This window comes from Felis catus, chromosome A2 (assembly GCF_018350175.1).
Source record: "Felis catus isolate Fca126 chromosome A2, F.catus_Fca126_mat1.0, whole genome shotgun sequence".
Classification (NCBI taxonomy): Eukaryota; Metazoa; Chordata; class Mammalia; order Carnivora; family Felidae; genus Felis; species Felis catus.
The window spans coordinates 75539243-75561626 of NC_058369.1; the positions used below are offsets into that span (position 1 = coordinate 75539243).

At 44.3% G+C, this 22384-nt stretch overlaps 1 protein-coding gene and 1 long non-coding RNA gene across 14 annotated transcripts in view; one reads left to right on the top strand and one right to left on the bottom strand.

The window, feature by feature from the left end:
- The window catches only part of LOC109497398, a 103114-nt gene extending 91794 nt beyond the window's left edge, over positions 1-11320 (bottom strand). For all 7 annotated transcript variants that reach the window (XR_006594102.1, XR_006594100.1, XR_002740435.2 and 4 more), the window contains exon 1: positions 10374-11320. This is a non-coding gene — a long non-coding RNA (uncharacterized LOC109497398). The remainder of the gene's footprint in view (positions 1-10373) is intronic.
- Positions 11321-11386: 66 nt separating this feature from the next.
- AMPH (amphiphysin) overlaps positions 11387-22384 on the top strand; it is a 251131-nt gene continuing 240133 nt past the window's right edge. For 2 of the 7 annotated variants that reach the window (XM_023250207.2, XM_023250209.2), the window contains exon 1: positions 11387-11884. In XM_023250207.2, the coding sequence (XP_023105975.2) occupies positions 11816-11884 (69 nt within the window). In that variant the 5' untranslated portion in view covers positions 11387-11815. The remainder of the gene's footprint in view (positions 11885-22384) is intronic. The other 5 variants (XM_023250208.2, XM_023250212.2, XM_023250210.2 and 2 more) reach the window with 5 other exon arrangements.

Below are 22384 nucleotides of genomic sequence, written 5' to 3' on the forward strand. Positions count from 1 at the left end.
GATTTCAGCTCAGGTCAGGCTCGCAACTCGTGGGTTCGAGCTCCACATGGGGCTCCGAGCTGACAGCGCTGAGTCAGCTTGGGATACTCTCTCTCTTCCACTCTCTCTGCCCCTCCACGCGCGCTCTCTCTCTCAAAATAAATAAACGTTTTTTTAAAAAGTAGAAGAAAATGTAAAAACTACACACATCTGTGTAATTTTGCAAAAAATAAATACAAGAAAAATAAAACAAAAACTAATGAAACCGGTTACCCGCAGGGATGGCGATGAAGGGATTGTAGGGACAGGCAAAGGGATGACTCTTCCCTGGGTATGTATACCTTTCTATACAATGTTGTATAGAATTTGTACTAACGTTCTACAGATTTAATAACAAGAATGAGAGAAAAATCTCAAACTAAAGGAAAACAGGAACAAATGAGCCTGTTTCCAATGAATAAAGTGATTTGCCTGAAGAAGGTTTTCATTTTTCGTTGTGGTAAAACAGCATACAATTTATCATGTTAGCCAGTTTTTAAGTGTGTAGTTTGGCGGCATGAAGCACATCCACAGTGTTGTATGATCATCACCATTATCCACCTGTGCAACTCTTTTCGTCTTGTAAAACTGAAACTCTGTACCTATTAAACAGCAAATCCGCATTGCCCCCAGTCATAGGCACCACTGTTCTATTTTCTGTCTCTTTGAAATCTAGGTACTTTATATAAGTGGAATCACGTGGTACTTGTTCTTTTGTGAAAGGCTTGTTTTACTTGGCATTATGTCCTCAAGATTCATTCATGTTGTAGCATGCATCAAGATTTCCTTTCCTCGTTTTTTTAAAGTTTATTGATTTATTTTGAGAGAGACGGAGGGATGGAGAGACAGAGAGAGAGAAAGAGAGAGAGAGAGAGAGAGAGAGAGAGAGAGAGAGAGAGAGAGAATCCCAGGCAGGCTCCATGCTCAGTGCAGAGCCCAAAGGGGGGGCTCAATTCCACGACCCTGGGATCATGACCTGAGCTGAAATCAAAAGTCGGAAGCTTTACCAACTGAGCCACCCAAGCGCCCCAGCATCTCCTTCCTTTATAAGTTTGAATAAAACTTTGTTGTATGTATATACCATACTTGTTTATCCATTAGTCAATGGACACTAGAGTTGCTTCTATCTATATTTTGTTTATTACGAATAATGCTGCTGTGAACATGTACAAATATCTCTTTGAGACCTTACTTTAATTGGAGGGTGGGTATATATCCCAAAGTGGAATTTCTGGATCATATAGTAATTCTATTCTTAATTTTTTGAAAAAGTACCACATTATTTTCTACAGAGGCTGTAACATTTTACATTCCCACCAATAGTGCACGAGGGTTCCAAGTTCTCCACATCCTTGCCAACAATTATTTTCTGTTTTTGAGAGTACCTGTCTTAATGGGCATAAAGTGGAATCTCATTGTGGTTTTGATTTGCATTTCCTGATGGTGAGTGATACTGAACATCTTTTCATGGGCTTATTGGCCATTTGTTATCTTCTTTGGAGAACAGTCTATTCAAGTCCTTTGTCCATTTTTTTCATCAGGTTGTTTTTGTTCTTGATTTGTAGGAGATCTTTATATGTTCTGGATATGAATCCCTTATCAGATATATGGTAAACAAATATATTCTCGGGTTCCATGGTTTGCCTTTTGACTCTGTTGTTTTTTGTGAGGCACAAAAGCATTTAATTTTGTTGTGTTCCAATTTACCTATTTAATTTTGTTGTTCATGATGTTAGTGAGATCCAAGAAGTCACTGCCAAACCCAGTATCACAAAGGCTTTCCTCTCATATTTTCTTAAAAAAATTTTTTTAACGTTTATTTTTATTTTTGAGACAGAGAGAGACAGAGCATGAATGGGGGAGGGTCAGAGAGAGGGAGACACAGAATCTGAGACAGGCTCCAGGCTCTGAGCTGTCAGCACAGAGTCAGACGCAGGGCTCGAACTCACGGACCGCGAGATCATGACCTGAGCCGAAGTCGGCCGCTCAACCGACTGAGCCACCCAGGCGCCCCTCATATTTTCTTATAAGAGTGTTCTAGTTTCGGGTCTTACATTTAGGCCTTTGATCCATTTTGTATATGGTATAAAGTAAGAGTGCAACTTCATCTATTTGCATATCAATACCCAGTTTTCCCAACACCATTTGTTGAAAAGGCTGTCCTTTCTTCATTGAGTGGCTTTGGCCCCTCTTCTTAAAAATCATATGACCATACATGTGAAGGTTTTTTTCTGGGCCCTCTCTTTGATTTCATTGGTCTGTATGTCTGTCTTTATGCCAGTACCCCAAATAAGTTTGGAACATAGTACTCTGACTTCAATCTAAAGGAAAAAAAAAGGTAAACCAACCTTGACTCCTTTCAGTAGGTTTATTTGTTGTAGTGACATGAACATTATGAAATCATTTTGTGGCTACTGCAGAACTGAGCAAATGAGGGACTACAGTGAGGTTTTTGGGAGCCAGAGGAATATGGAAGTTGGGAGATAGAGGTAGGAACATAGAATGGGGGGAAGGCAAGCAAAAACCTAGGGTGGATTCAAATTAGAGGCATTGGTATAAATTTATCATTTCAATGACACTCAGACATTCAGTTGCAATGAGTAGAGCCTGAGCCAAGACCTTCATTTCTAAATATAATTCTCCACAGAAATGAACCAGGAGTTCATGGAGAAATGGCTTATTCAAAGCCCAGAAAATACAAGATGAGCCTGGAACATCTTATTATGCCAGAAAATAAGTGCCAAAAGAATGATGAGGGTATATAAGAAAAAGAAATGAGAGGCCTTTCATTGGCCAAGGCTGGGATAACTGAGCATTAAGATGAATAAGAACAGAAATAGAGTGAATAAATCACAGATCCAGGAGTCCACCTTGATAACAGATCGTAAATTAAAAAATACCTGGGAAGAAAAGGTGACCTGTTCCGCAAAATAGAATGCTGACTAATAAACACGGTAGCACTGATGGAATTGGAAAATTACCATTTAAAAATCATCTTAGTAAAGACAGATTTAGGCAAGAATCCTCATGCATGCCAAACTGGGGGAGCGAGAGTTTGACAGGAGTTTGCATATAGTCTCAGAATATCTACCTACAAGTTTCTTATTTAAGTGGGGAAGTGGTAGCTTTTGAGTGGAGAAATCTGACAACACAGGTGACTGTAACTGACTTCATCCGTTAGGGACAAATGGACCATGTTTAAATGTAAAAGTCTGGCCTTCGAGGAGGATGACCCAGGAAGTGTTAAGGTACCTTCAGAACCTTCTGGTGTCTCAGTGCCCATAGGGGGCGCGAGAACATGGAGAGCTGAAGAAAGAGAGAATGACAGTTTGGAGAGACTGAAGCGCATGCGCCTAGTACGTGCCCAGGAGCTCTCTATCTGGACCACAGAGAGTAGGAGTGGGATCCGCTGCCCAGACCCCCCCTTCGAGAAGGCTTGCTGCCTCCCTCTGAGGGAATGCAGTCCCCAGGCAGAGAACCACCTGGCCCCATTCACACCCCTCCTAGGGTGGCCGGTGGGCAGGGCGGTAATGGCCCAGCCCCTGTCAAACAGAGGCACTCACTATGCTCACGACAGACAGAGCCCCTCCCAGATTGGTCAAGGTTTAATCAGGCTTGCCTGGCCGCTGGACTTTCTCCTCTGCCAACCCTTCCTCCTCCTGCCTCTCACAGTTCAATGCTTTACTTAGCTTGCGCCCCAAACTCAGCCCCTGCTTCGGAAGGACCCGACCTGCCACAGGCTCCCTCAAAAGCTACCGCTTTTCCTACTAAATTAAGGAGAATATGGACAGATCATATGCTTATTGAAAAGACATTGTTGGGGCGCCTGGGTGGCGCAGTCGGTTAAGCGTCCGACTTCAGCCAGGTCACGATCTCGCGGTCCGTGAGTTGGAGCCCCGTGTCGGGCTCTGGGCTGATGGCTCAGAGCCTGGAGCCTGTTTCCGATTCTGTGTCTCCCTCTCTCTCTGCCCCTCCCCCGTTCATGCTCTGTCTCTCTCTGTCCCAAAAAATAAAAAAAAAAAAAAAAAAAAAAAAAAAAAAAAAAAAACACGTTGAAAAGACATTGTTTCCGAAGAAAGCAACAGATGAACACAGACTGTTCCAACTAATGAAAAGCTCCTGTTTGGAGATCTGTTTGTCAGTTACTTGGACTGGGGGATACAGTTTTCCAAGATGCAGGCTGGTAGGAAGAAAGAGGCCGGATTCTGTGTTAGTTTCTTAGGCCTGCGGTAACAAACAACAAGCCATTCCCTCGATTCTGGAGGCTAGAGGACCATCAAGGTGTGAGGAGGGCCAGGCTCCCTCTCCCTGCCTCTGTGCTGCTGGGGGTCCTTGGGGCTCTTTGCGTGTGGCTGTGTTACTTGGGTCTCTGCTTCCATCTCCACGCTGGCGCTGACTGCTCAGGGCATTTTCTTCTTGTGTGTGTCTGTGTCTGCATCTCCCCTCTCTTTATAAGGACACCAGTTATGTCGGATTAAGGGTCCACCTTCCTCCAGTATGACATGTTAATTTATAGCTCAATTACAACTGTACGGACCCTATTTCCAAATCAGGTCATATTCACAGCTACCAGGGGTTATGACTTCATCCCTTGTGGGAACTGGGAAAAAATTCCTCCCGTGTGTCTCTTTTCTATACGTCTTCTGACCACCTGAACATAAGAACCTGAGGAAGGCTCAGGTTCCCCTTACCATGCAATTCTGCAACACTGGCTGGGTATCCTACAATTCCGTTCAGTCCTGACCCCATCTCTGAGGACTTGGCATCGAATCCCACACATTAAAGGTTCAGTGCCACAAGACTGCACCTGCCTCCCACTTCAGACACCAGGTATAAGTCCCGGTTGTCACCGGTGCTGCTCACCAACTGTTTATAAATACAGTAAACTTTATTTTGCCATCATAATTCGTTCCGGAAATACGCTTGTAATTCAAAGCATTTGTGTATGAAAGCAAATTTCGCCGTAAGAAATAATAGAAACTCAGAGGATTCGTTCTACACCTAAAAATACTCATATAAAAATGATTACAATACTGTAATACAAAACAAAATAATAAAGAAAATGCAAAATATAAAGAAAAAGAAACAAATTAACTTGCACTTACCTCTGAAAACCTTCGTGGCTGGTGTGAGGGAGACAAGAGAGAGTAGGGGTATCGCGTAAGACGACTTTCACAATCACTAACGGAATCACTGCTATCTATTGGCTCAATGGAATCTTTTTCTGCATGGGGGCATTGTATACACTCCCATGGATGTTGACTATAGTACAGTATTAATAAACTTGTTATATATTGTATTTAATGGCAAGAAGGCAGCCGAGGACAGGGTCTGTATCTGCAGGCAGCCTGACCTAGAATGAAGCAAAGCATTCCTAAGCTTACTCTTGTCTGGAAAAGCAAAGAACTGTCCATAGGTGCTTTGAAGTGACAAAAAAAAATACACTAGTGCAGTTGTGGGCACCTTTCAACGTTCTGAAAAATCACTGATTTCTGCCAAACACCATGGCCTGAGACCGAGCATTGGAGCATGGGAGATGATCACCCACAATCCCACAGAGAGAGAGAGAGAGAGAGAGAGAGAGAGGGAGAGAGAGAGAAGAACCATTGGCTCAGTTGTGATCACGTGACATTCAGTGTCAGGTACTACCCGGATTGCAAGACATCGCCTGCTTAGCAAGTTAAAATTTATTAGACATATTTGCTTGTCTTGCAGAACACTCGCAGAACAAGTTACTCACAATCCAAGGTTTTACTGTAAATCAGAGGTTCCCACATCTCCCTCCTTGGATTCAATCAATTTGCTGCATCATCTCACAGAACTCAGAGAAACATTTTACCTACTAGATCGCTGGTTTATTATAAAAGGATATAACACAGGAACGGCCAGAGGGAAGAGACGCATAGGACAAGGTATGGGGAAGGGGTGCAGAACTTCCCTGCCCCTCCAGGCCTGCCACTTTCCTAGTGCCTCCCTGCGCTCACCAGCCCAGAAGCCCTCTAGATCTAGTCCTTTTGGGTTTTTATGGAGGCTTCATTACATAGGCACAAATGATTAAATCATTGGCCATAGGTGACTGAACCCACTCTCCAGCTTTTCTCTCCTCCCCAGGAGGGGACCCTGTAGGGGTGGGGGATTGACAGTTCCAGTATTCTAATCACATGGTTGGGTCCCCTGGCAACCGGCCCTCATCCTTAGAGTTTTCCAAAAGCCACCTCATTAACAGACATTCAGGTATGGTTGACAGGGAGCTGCTTCTGGATAGCCAGATGCCTTTATTGCTCTCATCACTTGGGGGAGTTCCAAGGGTTTTAGGAGCTCTGTGCCAGAAACACGGACAGGGACCAAATATAATATTTCTTATTATAAATGACAATATCACAGGGACACAACTCAATCCATGACAAATTGTGTCCTAGACTAGCTAACTGAAGCCTGTGTAAGTAAGCCCAATACCGTTGAACGATGGCAGTAACACTGAGCGTAATACAGGGACTCTTCCCACCCTCACCACCCAACCTGCCTGATTCCTTGCAGGTGGCTTGAAACAGCAGCATGCTGGGGGTCTTTAGAGCAGAGTGGTGGAGTGAGGGGGTTTTGAGATATGAGAACAGGTAGAAGGTCACGTGGCCTCTGGAGAGCTCGGAGGCTCTACTGCAGGGAAGTAGGCAGGCAGATATTTGGGAGAACACGATGCTTAGTCCAGGCTTCCTGAACATAAGATCCTAGCATGACCCTGGACTGGCCTCCTTAACCAGGGGCTTTGGCTGAAGTGCATGCAGGCTTGCAGTGGGGGGTCCAAGGATCCCCACACTATGGTCCCAAGTAGGACCTCTACTCTGCTGGTGGCCACAGCTCTAGGAGCCACCTTGGAGACAGAAGTATAGGGGTGACAGAAGAGGTGAGGGTAGGGGAGTGGCCAGGCAGTCAAAGGCAGCCACATGTGGATAGCTCTATTCTTATAAAATATAAACACGGGCAAATTTAACCAAAAATAAGTTCCTTGAACCAAAAAGTTCTCTTCCAATACATGATACAATTAAGTATTTCTTAAGAGGTTTTGAAGAACGTCCCTGCTATGAAGCGGGGGTTGTCCAAACTGGAAAATTCCCAGTAAGATAATCCAGCTCTTGAAGCTATTAAGAGGGTGCTCTCGGTTGCCCAGACAAATATGCTCATATCCACCTTGGATGTGGAATTTTTAGAGCTTATTTGTGGATAGAAAATAGCTTAAAATATTTGCAGGAACTTGTCCCCTTCTTCAGAAAGAGTTGTGGCTAATTAGAATTTCCATTTTGTTTTGCTCCCTGACCTCTCGATTGGCTTATAAGCTATTAAGTGATGTTCTAGCAATTTGGGATATGGGAGTTGTTTTGCATCTACTCTGCAAAAAAGCATCAAGCATGGTGTCTAAATACATTACAGTTATTAGGCAATTTATACATTGTGATTGTTTTTCTTGGTGGCCAATGGCTCTGTCTATGAGAAACAAAGCTCTTGACTCCTAGTTAGTATTTTGGGATGCATTAGTGATGCATTATTAATGTAGTGAGGAAGTTGCTATTTTTAGACCTGGTTAAATTAGGAAGAGAAGAGGGCAGTCATACAGGCAAAATTTAGTAAAACTGTATGTGGGACTAGAATGTAAATAATTGGCATACTTTGAAGAGTTGACTGTGAATCTGCACTTGTATGTTTTTACTTGAAACGTAGAAGATAATTGGTCAAAATATGTATCTTTCTAGAGAACGTGCTCCATCCGCTGCTACTTTAACATTTGTGAGAGAAAATAAAATCACATCTGAGTCTTTGAACAAAGAGGGAAGTGTAACAACTACTCAAGATTTGATTGGGGCTGAAATTCCAGGTAGGCTCCACCAAATGTTTAAAGAAAATGCCTCCTTCATTAGATACAATGATGCAAAGAGGCTGTGGCTAATGAGACACCATAGCATGTATTTCAACTCTTGTAAGAGCTTCAAATAACTAGATACGTTTAAACATGGATTTAAAAATCTCCTTCCTTAAGGGTCTAAATTGGACTTACAAGATACAAAGATTGGCGAGCATAAAGATCTGTGCCATTAATAATATGGAAAATGAGTTCTGTGATAACACAGTAGTGATTCCGGGCCTATTCCAAATTATCAGAACCTAGCATAATTCACATTTTTTACTTATCAACCAATCTTAAGCTAAATTTAGGAGGAAAGAAAAACTGGAAGTTAGAAATAATTCAGGAAGGGGCTTCTGGGTGGTGCAGTTGGTTCAGCATCTGACTCTTGATTTTGGCTCAGGTCATGATATCAGGGTCATGAGATCGAGCCCCGTGCTGGGCTCCATGCTGGGCACAGATCCTGCTTCAGAGTCTCTCTCTCCCTGCCCCTCCCCAGCGTACACCTGCACTTTCACTCCCTCTCTCTCTCTCTCAAAAACAAAAAAAGAAAAATCAGGACTTCCTCCTTGCCTGGATGAAGAAGATCTGGGAGGGCTGGAGTCATGATACTGTCTGTGAACCTTACCTGAATAAATATCAACTATAACTTGACACCTAAGCTTGTCCTCAATGCTGGAAAGAACTGGGGTTACTCCTCATTAACAGTGAAATCTACATGGAACTGTAGGAGCCCTGTTTTCCCTTGACTGAGGAGAAAAATGGGGGGTAAAACCAGGAGGAAGAAACACCGGCAAGCAAGGAAAGTTGGGAGGTGGGTCCAGTGGTGTTGTGGGTGAAGGAAATGCACACAGAAGCATGGCTCCTGTGACTCTGGAGGTGGAAGGTGCCTCTGAGGTCACTTCCGCTGTGGATTTCCTCTGTGGGCAGGGAAGTCTGCAGCGCTAAAGGTCTTCCTTAGAGATAGATGCAGGCAATAACCGGGTGGCCTCATGGGTGGAGCTCTGGTCACTTCACACCCTCCACAACCAGAGAGGGGTCCATCTGATTAATATATTTGGGTCCTGCAGGAGATTTTGTATGAAAAACGCCTCTACTGTATGGCGTAACAATATTTAAAAATCATCATAGTTGGGGGTCCCTTCCACACACTGCCGTTCCAGGAGCATTACTGCAGAATTAGGAGAAGAAACAGCTTAGATGGGTGCCCAATATCTAGTCTTATGTACCCATGCATTTTTTTTTCAACAAATATTTGCAAAGCACCTACTAAGTAGCAGCTAAGTGCTTCATCACTATTCTAGACTGGCTAGAATGACCCTCATAGCAACCTGAAAATGGATACCGTTTTCTCTCTCAGCTGGAGAGCACTAATTCGATAAGTTTGCACATAACAACTTTGTAACATGCTCGGCATGTATTTCAAATACAATTATCAAGAAATGACTCGCTTCCCCTTTCTACCCCCATTCCAGAACTAGATTTGGGCATCTGAACCGTGGGAAAAGCTAGCCATTTGCAATTTTAGTTCAAAAGATATTTGCTGTGTTCCAAAAATTGGTGGGGGAGTAATTTCAAGGAGAGACAAAGCCTGGTGCAGTGGGAATGGATGGCTTGGGCCCTCAGCAAGCAGAGGAAAAGTAAACCTGCTTGGTTTTTATTGCTTGGAATTCTGTCCCTTGCTTGTTTAGAAAGAGGGCAGTGACATTTGTGAGGGAAGCTATAGCCAGGCCCAGGATGGGAGCGGAGGGGGCTTTGGGACCCCCATGGACTGTGCCCACAGACTGATATGCTCCAGAACATTCTGGTGTATTCCAGCATTCTGAGGCTGGTATCCTCAAGACAAGATCTCAGGGCTGAGCTAAGGTTCTAAAGCCCTGTGTTTTAGAGACATGACTCAATTTCTGTCTTCTGGCCAGCCTTTTCTTTTCTTTCCTTTTCTTTTTTTAATATTTGTTTGTTTATTTTTGAGAGAGAGAGAGAGAGAGAGAGAGAGCGTGAGCTGGGGAGGGGCAGAGAGAGGGAGACACAGAATCTGAAATAGGCTCCAGGCTCTGAGCTGTCAGCACAGAGCCCAACGTGGGGCTTGAACCCAGAAACCCTGACATCATGACCTGAGCCGAAGTCAGAAGCTTAACCTACTGAGCCACCCAGGCCCCCTGGGCAGTCTTTTCTACTGAGTGTTGACCAAGAGAGGGATTTTCTCTTTACTTCCCTCTGAAGTAAACTCCTGTTTACTTCAGATGTTCGAAGTAGGGTGACCAGTTCATCAGGTTTACCCAGGGATTTCTGGGCTTTAGAACTAGAAGTCCTGTCTCCTGGAAACCCCTTCATTCCCAGGCAAACGGGGATGAATAGTCATCCAGAGGAAATAAGAGCCAAGTGAACAGGCTGGATATTTCAGTTAATAAACCACTGCAAAAGTTAGTGGCTGAAAAGCATTATCATTTTGTTTACTCACCACACTGTGCTCTGCTGGGATCAGCTGAGCGGTTCTTCTGGCGGTCTTGCTGATGCGAATTTAGTCAGTGGGTCGGACGGATGGAGGCTGAGGTTTCTCCCTTTCCACGTGGCCTCTCCATGAGGCTTTTCGCAGCAGGGAGAAATTCTACACGGTAGCACAGGGCTCCGCAGAGTGCCAAACCCGCTCGGCTTCTCCAGGCTTAGGCTGGAACTGGCCCAGTGTACTTTTACTATATCTTATTGGCAAAAGCCAGTCACTGTGCCGTTCTACAACTAAGGTGGGGGGACTTCCCACCGAGTGGATACCAAGGGGTGGTTCACAGGGGTGCTCCACAGGTGACAGTCTGCTCCAGTGAGATGCTCACTGGGGCTCACCGGATTCAGGTGCCTGATTACCTCTGACCTGCTTGCTGGGCCACCGGCCACACTGCCTCACACTCAGAATAGTTTCACCACTGGTCAGGGCCTTCAAGAGCTCTGTGTAAAGTATATGACAAACTTATCCCTATTATTCTCCCTTCTGCTAAGCATACTTAGGATAGTGAATCCCTGTGAGGTTGCCAGCAGGTTCGCAGGAAGCCACAGGGCAAGAGGCCCAGGTCTTGCGATGTTGACGCGAGGCAATCAAGGACCTGACTGTCCTTGGGGCAGCAATTACCCAGATCACCAAAGCACAGCACCTTGCTTACAGGGACCATCCCTTCTCAACATGGAACCTCCCTACCGCAGGCCCCAAATCTCGTCTTCAAAGTTTGGGGAAGTGTGGGCATCGCTTTCCTCTCCACGGCAGCTCTAAACCCCACTGACTTGGTTTCCCAGTCACCTTTCCTCGGGCTGTGTGCCTCCTGAGGGCAGGGCGAGGCCCAGCTTTCTGGAACTCACAACCAGGGAGGGGTGCACTCTCCGGAAGAGCCCATCCCCCCGCCTCCACGTCAGAGCACCTCCCATCCCGGCTTCCCCATTCCCGCCCCCCGCCCCCCTCCCCCGAGCCTCCTTTTTTTTTTTTTTTCTGGAAAGAATAGGGCCCCGCTCGGCCTCCCCCAACGCAAACTCCGCCTCGAAAGAACCCCGGAGCTGCCTCGGGGCCCCCGGACTGCCGCTGGGCTCGTTCCCCTCTCCCCTCCCGACCTCCTCTTCCACCGCCGCGGGCACTCTCGGGGCATTTTGACTTCGGGCTTCTTCCCTCGCTTTTTCTCCCCGCCCCGCAGCCGGGCCCCGCGCGTCCCGCCTGCGCGCTGTCGCTTTAAGCTGGTGCCTAGCGCTGCGCCCCTCCCTCACCCCTGCCGGCGCTCCCCGGCTGCTCCTCGCAGCCCCTCCCGCTCCTCCTCCTCCTCCTCCTCCCCTCCCGCTCCTCCTCCTCCTGCGCTCCCGCTCGTCCTCGCCGCCGCCGGCCCGCCGCCCGCTCCGCTCCGCTCCTCGCAGCCTCCCGGACCCGCAGCCATGGCCGACATCAAGACGGGCATCTTCGCCAAGAACGTGCAGAAGCGGCTCAACCGCGCGCAGGAAAAGGTCAGAGCGGGCGGCGGGCCGCGGGGCAGGTGGCGGGGGCGCGCGGCGGCGAGGGCCGAGCGGGCCGGGGGAGCGGCGGAGGCCGGGGCCGGGGGCGCGGGGACGCCCTGCGCTGCGCCGCGGCGACTGCAGCGAGGCGGCCGCGGGCGGGGAGGCGGGAGCGCCCGGGGCGCGCGGTCCGCCCGAGTCTCCCCGCGCGCTCGCCCCCCGCGCTGCTGGCCGCGGTCGCCGCTCTCCCGGGCGGGCGAGGGCGCGAGCGGTGGCAGGTGCGGCGGCTCGCCCGCGGTCCCCGGAGCCGAGCGCTTCTCCCCGCCCGCGGCGCCCGCTCCCCGCTGGCCCGCGGGTCCGGGCGGGAGATTGCGGCAGCAGTCCTCCCTCCGGGGGGTCTCCTGGGGACCCAAGTGCGGCAGAAACGGCTGGTGCAGCGCAGAGGCCACCCCTCAGATCTGTACGGATCGATCGGGCTCATCTCAGAAAACCCATGGCTTTAATACAGTGCTGTCCAGTGAATCCTGGAGTTCAAAATAGAGATGTGGATACACACTTTTCTTTCTCTGTGTTCTTTTTATTTGGGGGGGGGGGTGGTCCTCTCTGTGTGTGCCCCTTTGGACGTCGGTGTCCTTCTCTGGAAGGTCAGAAATACATGTGACCTGAACCTAACAGTTCTTTGCACCTTTCTGCACAAAGAGGGCGTTTTATTGCATTAAAAACAAAAAACAAAAATCCACATTGCACGCTCAGGTTGGGTTCCCTAGTGTTTTACAAGCTCCTCAGCACATTGGCCTCTCAGTAATTTATTTTCCTCTCCCAGAGATGGGCACAGATGAATCCCAGGTTTACACCAAGCGCAGCCCTGTGCAGTTGAGGTATTGTGGCAGGCGCTGGGCTCGCCTGGCTCCCCTCGAGACTGCTTGTCGTCAAGACCTTGCCAGCACTGAGGTCTTCATTTGTGTCTCCAGCCAAAGGACATTCATATTGCAGCTTGAGTATCGTACTTGAAAATGAACGCCGGCTAGTTGAGCCCCACGGTTTGTGTCAGTGGAACTGTGTTCCCTTTCATGTGGCAGTGTTTTCCATCCCTGGGATTCTGGGTGTTTAGTGTTTGCCTCTTTTACTGGAAGTCAGATTTGCCGCGTTGCTCAAAATGACCGTGAATTTCCCTCTTCAGACCCTGGCTCAGGCTGCTCTCGGTTCCCACCCACCTGGAGGAACTGAGCGGAAGGGGGCACTGATCCCTTTGCCTGTCCCCAGGACCAGAGGCTGTGTGGCTGCCACTGGCCCCTCCCTCCACACACGCACACTCCCAGTGCAGTAAGAGGATTGTATTTCTTTTAATATCTACCCAAGCTCATCCTCAACTAACGAGAACCTCCTCCAGCCGCTCCTTCGGCAGCTGCTTTAGCAGGGCTTCTTGGCCTCTACCAGTCCCTGGTTAGTTACTTGTCCAGAAAGTAGCTAAGGATCTGCTGGGATCCCAGCCAGGTTTTGTCATCGTTTTTCCATGCTTCACTTTACCCACTTGTAGGTATTCCTCCCTGCTCTCCACTTCCAGCTAATTACTTGAATCCTTGGTCTGAAGCTTTTTACGGAGTCCACTTTCCATCTGTGAAAGAATTTAGTGGTATAGTCTGCCTTTTCACATATTACATTATTTCTTAATCTGGGTCACCAGCTGTTAATATGCTAAAAATAAATGAAAAGGTATCGTAATCTGTCTTACAGAGCGTGCAAGCCCTTGTGAATTGTTGAAAACTCACTGTCGTTATTAAGGTCAAGTGTGTATTACGACTGCAGTTCTGGATGGTGGTTACTTTTCCATGGGAGGGAGGTCTAAGGGAGGCTTGTGTAGGGCTTCAGCTATCCTGTTTTCTTCCCTGGGTGAAGTTGCTGATGGAAAGTGCCTGCTGTACCAAATGTAGGGCGTTAAGACACCAAAAGGCTGAGAGTATGGTTTCCACTGGTGGGTAAGTTCTGTCTCTTTCTTGAGCCTGGGCAGCACTAGGGAAAAGGCAGGTGGGAATCCAGGTGAGGTAGCCCAGCCAAGCCTGAAGAGAAGCTACTGGAGGGTGGAAAACACAGTAAGTGACTACTGAAGGCATTGAACATCTCCCCCAGAGATGCCTTCCTGTTTTGTCTTTGGACTGTGCCTTTTCTCTGATGCAGACGCTCCATCGGAGTGTCTATATACCACACGTGTTCTTGAGACCTTGGCTTCTTGTTTTTACAACCAAATTTTCCCCAAAGAGAGTCTACTCGCTTAAGTTTCTCATTCTCTGTGCTACACCTAATGGTTGCATGCATTTTGGCTCCAAATGCATGACGGAAGCTACTCCTAGAGGGGTCTTAAGATTTTTTTTAAATGAATTTAAAATACATTTTTTTAATAAATTTTTTTAACGTTTATTTATTATTGAGAGACAGAGAGACACAGAGCATGAGCAGGGGAGGGGCTGAGAGATGGAGAGACACAGAATCTGAAGCAGGCTCCAGGCTCCGAGCTGTCAGCACAGAGCCCGTCGTGGGGCTCAAACTCACATGAGATCTCACCAGATCATGACCTGAGCCAAAGTCAGACGCTTAACTGACTGAGCCACCCAGGCGCCCCAAAATACATTTTTTTAAATTGAAGGTCTGTGAAGGTTCAGTGGAGAAAGTGAAATGTATATAAGCGAGAAATAAAACCACCAACAAATTAGGACAGCCATAATTCTACTACCCAGAAATGTCACTATCGCTTGATGCATATTCTAGTACATCTTTTCCCATTTTTACACGTATATATTTACAACAAAAACAGGCTCATACTCAAAGTTTTTTAACCTGTTTATTTCATTTAATAATCATGAACATTCTTCAGTATGTATGTATTTTCTGCTAACATTTTAAATGACTAAACAGTATTGGAACTCATGGATTTAAAAAAATTTTTTTAAAGTTTATTTATTTTTGAGAGACAGAGACAGAGTGCAAGTAGGGGAGGGGCAGAGAGAGAGGGAGACACAGAATCTGAAGCAGGCTCCAGGCTCTGAGCTGTCAGCAGAGAGCCTGACACGGGGCTTGAACTCAAGAGCTGTGAGATCATGTCCTGAGCCGAAGTCAGACGCTTAATTGACTGAGCCACCCAGGTGCCCCTGGATTTTAATGAATCTTCTATTTTTTGGACATTCAATTTCCAATGTTTCTGTATATAAATACAAATCTGTATATAATTACAAGGGGTAAACTTGTAGGGAAAATGTTTGCATACACCCTGAAGTATTTCCTTAGATAAATTCCTAGAAGAATGATTGTGTCAAAGGTATGCTGATTTTTATTATAGCTAGATTGCCTTTCCAAATGGTTGTGTCAATTAACATTCTCACCGGTGGTACGAGACACTTGCCAACACTGGATAATAAAATTTAAAATAATCGATAGCTGTGTCATTGGAAAAAAATGAGTTCCTGTTTGTATTCCTGTTTGTTTTTTTTTTCACTTGTGAATTGTGTTTATTTTTTTTTTTTTTGCCCACTTTGTTTAGCATCTGCACCCTGTTCTGTGTAAGGGCAAACACTATCAATTCTAAAGGTTACAAATGTGGTTTCTTCCATTTCTATTTACTTTGTAGTTTTTGATGATTTTCTTCTGCCATAGAGAACATTTATGTTTATGTTGTGTTTACGTTTTATGTATAACTACGTAAATCTCTCCATTGATTTTGTATGGCTTCTCTCTTGGGTATTGAATTAATCAGGGTCCTGGCTCTTGTAAAAAGTGGAAAACACCGATCAAACTGGTTTAAGGAAAAAGGGAAATGTAATTACTAAAAATAAAATTATGGCTCTTGCACATACAAATCTAAAAGGGATTTTAACATATAAATGTATATTAAACTATAACCGTTCTTATACATATACATATATGTAAATATATGCATATGTGTGTGTATTACATATTTTAACTCATTGGATTCTATGTGGTTGGTGTTATTTCTGCCCCCATTTTATTAAAAAAAGTTTTTTTAAACGTTTATTTATTTTTGAGAGAGAGCCTGTGGGGAAAGGGCAGAGAGAGAGAGAGGGGATCCAAAGCAGGCTCCATGCTGACAACAGCAAGCCTGAAGGGGGGTTCCAACTCAGGAACCACGAGATCAAGACCTGGGCTGAAATCAGTGCTCAGCCTACTGAGCTACCCGGGTGCCCCTCTGTCCTCATTTTAAATATGAGGAAGGGGGCGCCTGGGTTGGTCAGTCGGTTAAGCATCCGACTTCAGCTCAGGGCATGATCTCACAGTTCCTGGGTTTGAGCCCCTTGTGGGGCTCTGTGCGGATAGTTCAGGGCATGGAGCCTGCTTCGGATTCTGTGTCTCCGCCTCTGTCTCTGCTCCTCCCTCTCTTCTGCGTGCATGCGCGCACGCTCTCTCTCTTTCTAAAATATAAAAATAAACATTAAAAAAAAATGAAGAAGAGGTTAAGTGACATGCCAAGGTCACACAGTAAGTAGTAAAGGCGAAGTTTGAACCCAGGCAGTCAAGTGATTTTCCATTTTGTGTTACTGCCTCTTACAATTAATGAAAAAGGCAGGGGTAGACAAACTTCAGACCTACCGGAACCGGGGGTTCAACCACAGGCATCAGGGCTCACATGCCTTCTCCCCATCTCTCCTCTTGCTGTTCATTCTGGCAGCTCCATTCTTTTTTTATAAAGTTTTTTTTTTTAATGTTTATATATTTTTGAGACAGACAGAGTGTGATTGGGGGAGGGGCAGAGAGAAAGGGAGACACAGAATCCGAAGCAGGCTTCAGGCTCTGACCTGTCAGCACAGAGCCTGACGCTGGGCTCGAACTCATCAACCACAAGATCATGACCTGAGTCGGACACTCAACTGACTGAGCCACCCAGGCGCTCCCCCCACCTTCCTTTCTTTCTTTCTTTCTTTCTTTCTTTCTTTCTTTCTTTCTTTCTTTCTTTCTTTCTTTCTGAGACACAGAGAGACAGAGTGATGACAGCCCATTTTTGGGCAAGATCTGTCTTGGTGGCAGGGTGGCCGTCAGCAGCTCTAGATAAGAGCATGCTTTTCCTTCAACATTTATATAGAACTCAGTATAGCTCTCATTGGCCCAAATTGGGCCTTGTGCTTCTTCCTGGGAGGAAAGAAATCTCTCTGGCCAAGGACCAGGACCATAGGTTGGATTGGGCCTGAGTCACAGCCTACTACTAACACTGGGTTGGAGAAGCCCCCCCCCCCCCCCCAGACCATATGGACTGCTGTAGAGAAGGAAGGAAAATCAGAGTATAGATGGGGGACTGAATGCTACACTGGCAAAATAAAAGGTATCCACTGAGGCATACTTGTCCTCCCACGTTTATATAAATAGTCATGTATTTTGTAATTTACAATTTAATATTTGCCAAAAAAATTTCCTATCAAATTAATGTATGCAGTTTAAAAAATCAAATATAATAAAATAATATAAAACGTTTATTTTGAAAAGTAGCAGGCCTCTGTCCCCTCCTCTCAGCCTCATCTTGTTTCCCCAGAGGTAGCTATGACTAGCCCCAACATCTCTGTAAAATATGCTTGTATAAAATAACTACTTGATCTATTGTTTAATATTTGGTGAATACAGGTAAAGATTTAGCTGTCTTGGGGCGCCTGGGTGGCGCAGTTGGTTAAGCGTCCGACTTCAGCCAGGTCACGATCTCGCGGTCTGGGAGTTCGAGCCCCGCGTCAGGCTCTGGGCTGATGGCTCGGAGCCTGGAGCCTGTTTCCGATTCTGTGTCTCCCTCTCTCTCTGCCCCTCGCCCATTCATGCTCTGTCTCTCTCTGTCCCAAAAATAAATAAACGTTGAAAAAAAATTAAAAAAAAAAAAAAAGATTTAGCTGTCTTACCTTCATCTCTGTATTTCCACATCCTTCAGTCATGTATTATGGCACAAATTGTTGATTGCTGAGGATTATCTTTTAAAAAATTATAAAATATAATTTTTATTGAATAAAATATACAAATAGTAAGTATTCCACTTGGGGAATTTTTATGTATATGGATATCTGCATAGTTAGCACCCAGGTCAAATTATAGAACATTTTTATCCTGCCAGATACCATCATCCCTCATGTTTCTCCTGTCCTTTATCTGTTTAAATTCCTTTATTTTAAATTCCTTTACTGTCATTTCCCTGATAAGCATTTTTACATGTTCTTATTGGTAACTTTGATAGCTTCTTTTGTGAGGTGTCTGTTAAAGTCTTTTGGCTATGCTTTTATTTGGGTGGCTTGTCATTTTATTATTGATTTGAGGAACTTATTTATATATTCAGGATATGAATCTTGTCAAGTAGACATTTCACAAGTGTTTTCTTGAGGAAAGTGGTTTGCCTTTTTCTTTCTTAATGGTGTCCTTGGATAAACTGAAGTTTTAAATTTTTATGAAGTTGTATCTGAGGATTAAGTTTTTCATTCAGCTTTTTGTTTTCTCTGGAGTTAATAATTGCTTTTTTTTATTTGCTTATTTTCCTACGAACTATTTAGAATTATTTCTTCTTACTTCATCAGGTCTGTCATTGCCCATCAATATTATTGTCAAAGTCTCAGTATATAAGATAATGTAATTGTTCTGTTTTCCCCAACTGAAGGACCCCTCTGTACCCCCTTTTGGGGCCTCTGCCCTTTTGCTGTAATCTGGGCTGATTTTCTTTCTAGGCCTGCTTGCTGTAAATCTGTCATCCTCTGTCTTTACTTGCCAGTGTTGGGGTTAAGAAGGGCTTGAAGTCTCATCTATTCTATATCCCAAGCTTTCAAATAGTCCTCTATCATCAGGGTTGTGCTTGATATTCAACTGTATACAGTACTTAGTTGCACTGGGTTTTCAGCTTGAGTGTATTTGTGTGTGTAACTGTGCAAGGAGAATTGGCTGCTTTTTCATTGGTTGCTGTGTACAGGCACTTTTTTTTTTTTTTTTGGTTTGTTTTACCTTTCTCTGCTTTGCTGAGTTGTTTCCATTCTTCCATCCTCTTTTCTGCTTCTCTAAAATGTATTAAACTCTCTGATCTACTATGATGCCTTCCCTGTTTTTGTCATTGTATGCTCATACCTTCTTTATGCCTGTACTATCTTATGCCTCTACTATTTTATTTAGGTTTTGGGAGGAGATGGAAATAAACACAGTCAATCTATCTGTTTTTCCATAAGCCTTTCTACTTAAATATTTAATCCCTTTGAGATCTATTTTTTGTCCATATTCTTCCTTCTGTGAAATCCAGTGACATTTATTTGGTCTTAGCATCCTTGACTTCTGTGCAATATTTAAATTGGTGGACAACTGTAAACATTTTTATACATTAGATATATTTTAACATGATTCTTGTGAGCAGGGAAACTTTTGGTATGTTATAATATGAAACTTTTTAGGCATTGTTTTTGTTTCTTTCTGTTTTATTAAGGGAGTTACTTATTTAAATTCTTACTTTTTAAATTCTCAGGAAGTGTCCAGTTTGATATTCTTTGGGCTAGTTTATCTGCCCCAAGTGAAAATTACGTGACAGTCTTAGGTGTAATGTTTTTCATGTATTGTATTTTCCCAACTAAGTTGAAGGTACTTGAGGACAAGGGCCACATGTCTTGTGAATGGTACGTGTTCAGTGATGATGCATTGATTTGACTTTTGTGTTCTTGCTTGTTCATACGGCACCCCTGCAAAGCTTCCTTCCTCATTATTCTTTCTCTGTCTTTTGTGAAATTATCATAAAGGTTTCACTGTGCATCCCTGTCATTTTCTCTGTGATTTTGTGAAGGTAGTATATGAAATAAATTATTCTTACAGGTTCTGTACATGGTAAGGACTCCAAACAATATTAGATGGAACTGAGCTAACTTGTCATTTTTATAAGTCAAACAGCCAAATATTGGTACAGTCATGTGGTTCAGCCCAATATTGATTGTGTGATATGGCAAGAAAAACAATGTCATTTCTTCCCATATACCTAATTATATGACATTTTTTAAAAATTACTGCCTTGCTGATGCCCACAGATTTGTTCTCAAAGAGAAACATGTGGATGATGTTTCTGTGTGCATGTGCTTGTGTGTGTGTGTGTGTGTGTGTGTGTGTGTGTGTGTGTGTGTGTGTATGTGTATGTTAGATGTAAATACAATAGAAGGAAAACCTTGCTCTGTCCAGAAGATTCCTTTTTTTTTTTTTAATTTGAGAGAGAGAGAGAGAGAGACAGAGAGAGAGCGCACAGTGGGGAAGAGGGGCAGAGGGAGAGAAGGAAACAATCTCAAACCGGCTCCACACTCAGTGCAGAGCCTGATGTGGGGCTGGATCCCACGGCCTTGGGATCATGACCTGAACTGAAATCAAGGGTCAGATATCCAACTGATTGAGCCACCCAGGAGCCCCCAGGAGATTCTGTCCATGGGGTCTGTTCCTAAAAGTGTGGATTTTATGACCACATGTGTATCTGAAGACACTTTGGAGCCTGCATCTCTGTGGCAATCCAGGGTTTCCTCTTTCAAGGTCATCTGAAGCTTTCTTGTTGCCTGCTTCTACATTGTGCAAACTTATGCCTTCCCTGCCACTAAGATAATTTTCTCTGAGTATATTAAAAACAGCCAAATTTAAAGTAACACAAGGATACTCTTGACACAGTAAGGCTTTCATCTTTCTTTTTCTTTTTCTTTTAACAGACAGTCAAATACCCACACATCCTTTTTTCTCCAGGAATCAATACAATAGGGAATCAAAACTATAGGATCTCCGATTTTAACATTAGTAAAAGTTACCTTTCTCCTTTACAGGATAGCATATTGTGTGTGTGGCATGTATGTGTGTGAGATTCCTAAGTCATACTTTAGAAGCCAACTTGTCTATGGACCGATACAACTTAAAATACCTGAAATACTTAGGTAAATGATATGGCCTACTTTATTTGGGGTATAAAACGAGGTCCCATTTCTTTGATATTCACATTAAATGATTTCAACATCTCATCCAATGTATCATAAGAATCTCTGACTGCTCTCTGGGGTTCTGTCTTGTGATAAATTCAGCAACCCTAGGGGGGAAGTTCCCTGTCTCTAAAGGAGTCAGTCAGTGGTTTTTACTATGGCCCTATGGAAAATGGTCCCAAAAGGGTATCCAGCATTCAGATGTCATTCTTGTCCCCTGGATGAGCATTGTAGTGATCAAGGAGCACAGCACCCCCACTAACAGTTCCCACAGTAATGGTAGGGGCAGGAAGCCTTTCTTTCTAGATTATTTCCCACTGTGGTCACTCTGTGCTGCAGCATGCCTGAGCCCCTCGTGTATGATCCATGGGCATATCATTTCCAAATACACCTGCACATGTATACCCATAGCTGCCCTGCTCCAAGGTTTCCCATGATGCCAGGGTTCCTAAGTTCGGAGATTTGATGTTATCAAACACTGATTATCCATTCCATTCCATTCCACTGCAGTCTGTTCCATTTCTAATAAAATGCTTGTGGGACCATACTGAATTGATCTCAAGACTACACTTTGAAAATACTACCCTAGAGGCCCTCCAGCATCTTTTCCTATATGTTGACTTTCTTTTGGGTCACTTCAGTCCATTCAGGGATGGGTGGATGGGTGTGAGTGCGTGCGTGTGTGTGTGTGTGTGTGTGTGTGTGTGTGTGTATGTATCTATGATTAGGTTTCAAACAAAAAATACTGTAATGCACTCTGGGAGGGCTTGAGTAGTGAAGAGAGAGTATTTAAAAAATAATTTGTTCTTGTGGCTTTTTAAAGTCTGAGAATTTCAACTCTACTGTTCAAACACAATTTTTTTAGTGATTTCGAGGGGCCATCTGAGTAGATTCTGAGGAAATAAGGGCCTGTGGGCTTCCGTGAAAGGGCTATTACATGTAAAGATCTCTTGTGTTACAGATACAATTTTCTAGAGAGTCTCAATAATGGCTAAGATTTACATAATGAAAGTACCATCATCACAGAGTTAAAGAATTTACCCATGAAAAAATATAATAAGACTATATACATAGCATTATGCGAAATTAAAGTGATAGTAATCACAGTTGCTTGAGAACACATCCACGGGCCAACTTTTAATATAGAAATGCTGAAACTTCATTCTTATTGATTCAAAATCTAAATTTAAGTGTAGTACTTCAGTAGATGCATTTCCTGAATACATACTGAGTGAATCCCTTATTAGGAATGATGCTGGATAAAGCCATGGGTAAGATCTTAGTTTTGAAACAATTTGCTATGCTACAGCCATATATCAATTTTGATTGCCCTGAAACAACTTAGAACAGATGTACCAAACCCAGAAAACCACCAAGTTGATCATTTCACCTTATGGTCATACAGTTATTTAGCTGAAAGTTTAGTTCCTACATGGAAAGAACCTGAATATATCTATGCCATATAGTTTTTTGTGTCTTAAAAGTGCCTATAATAATTTCTTAGAGGTGCTTGGGTGTCCCAATCAGTTAAGCACCTGATTCTTAATTTTGGCTCGGGTCACGATCTCACAGT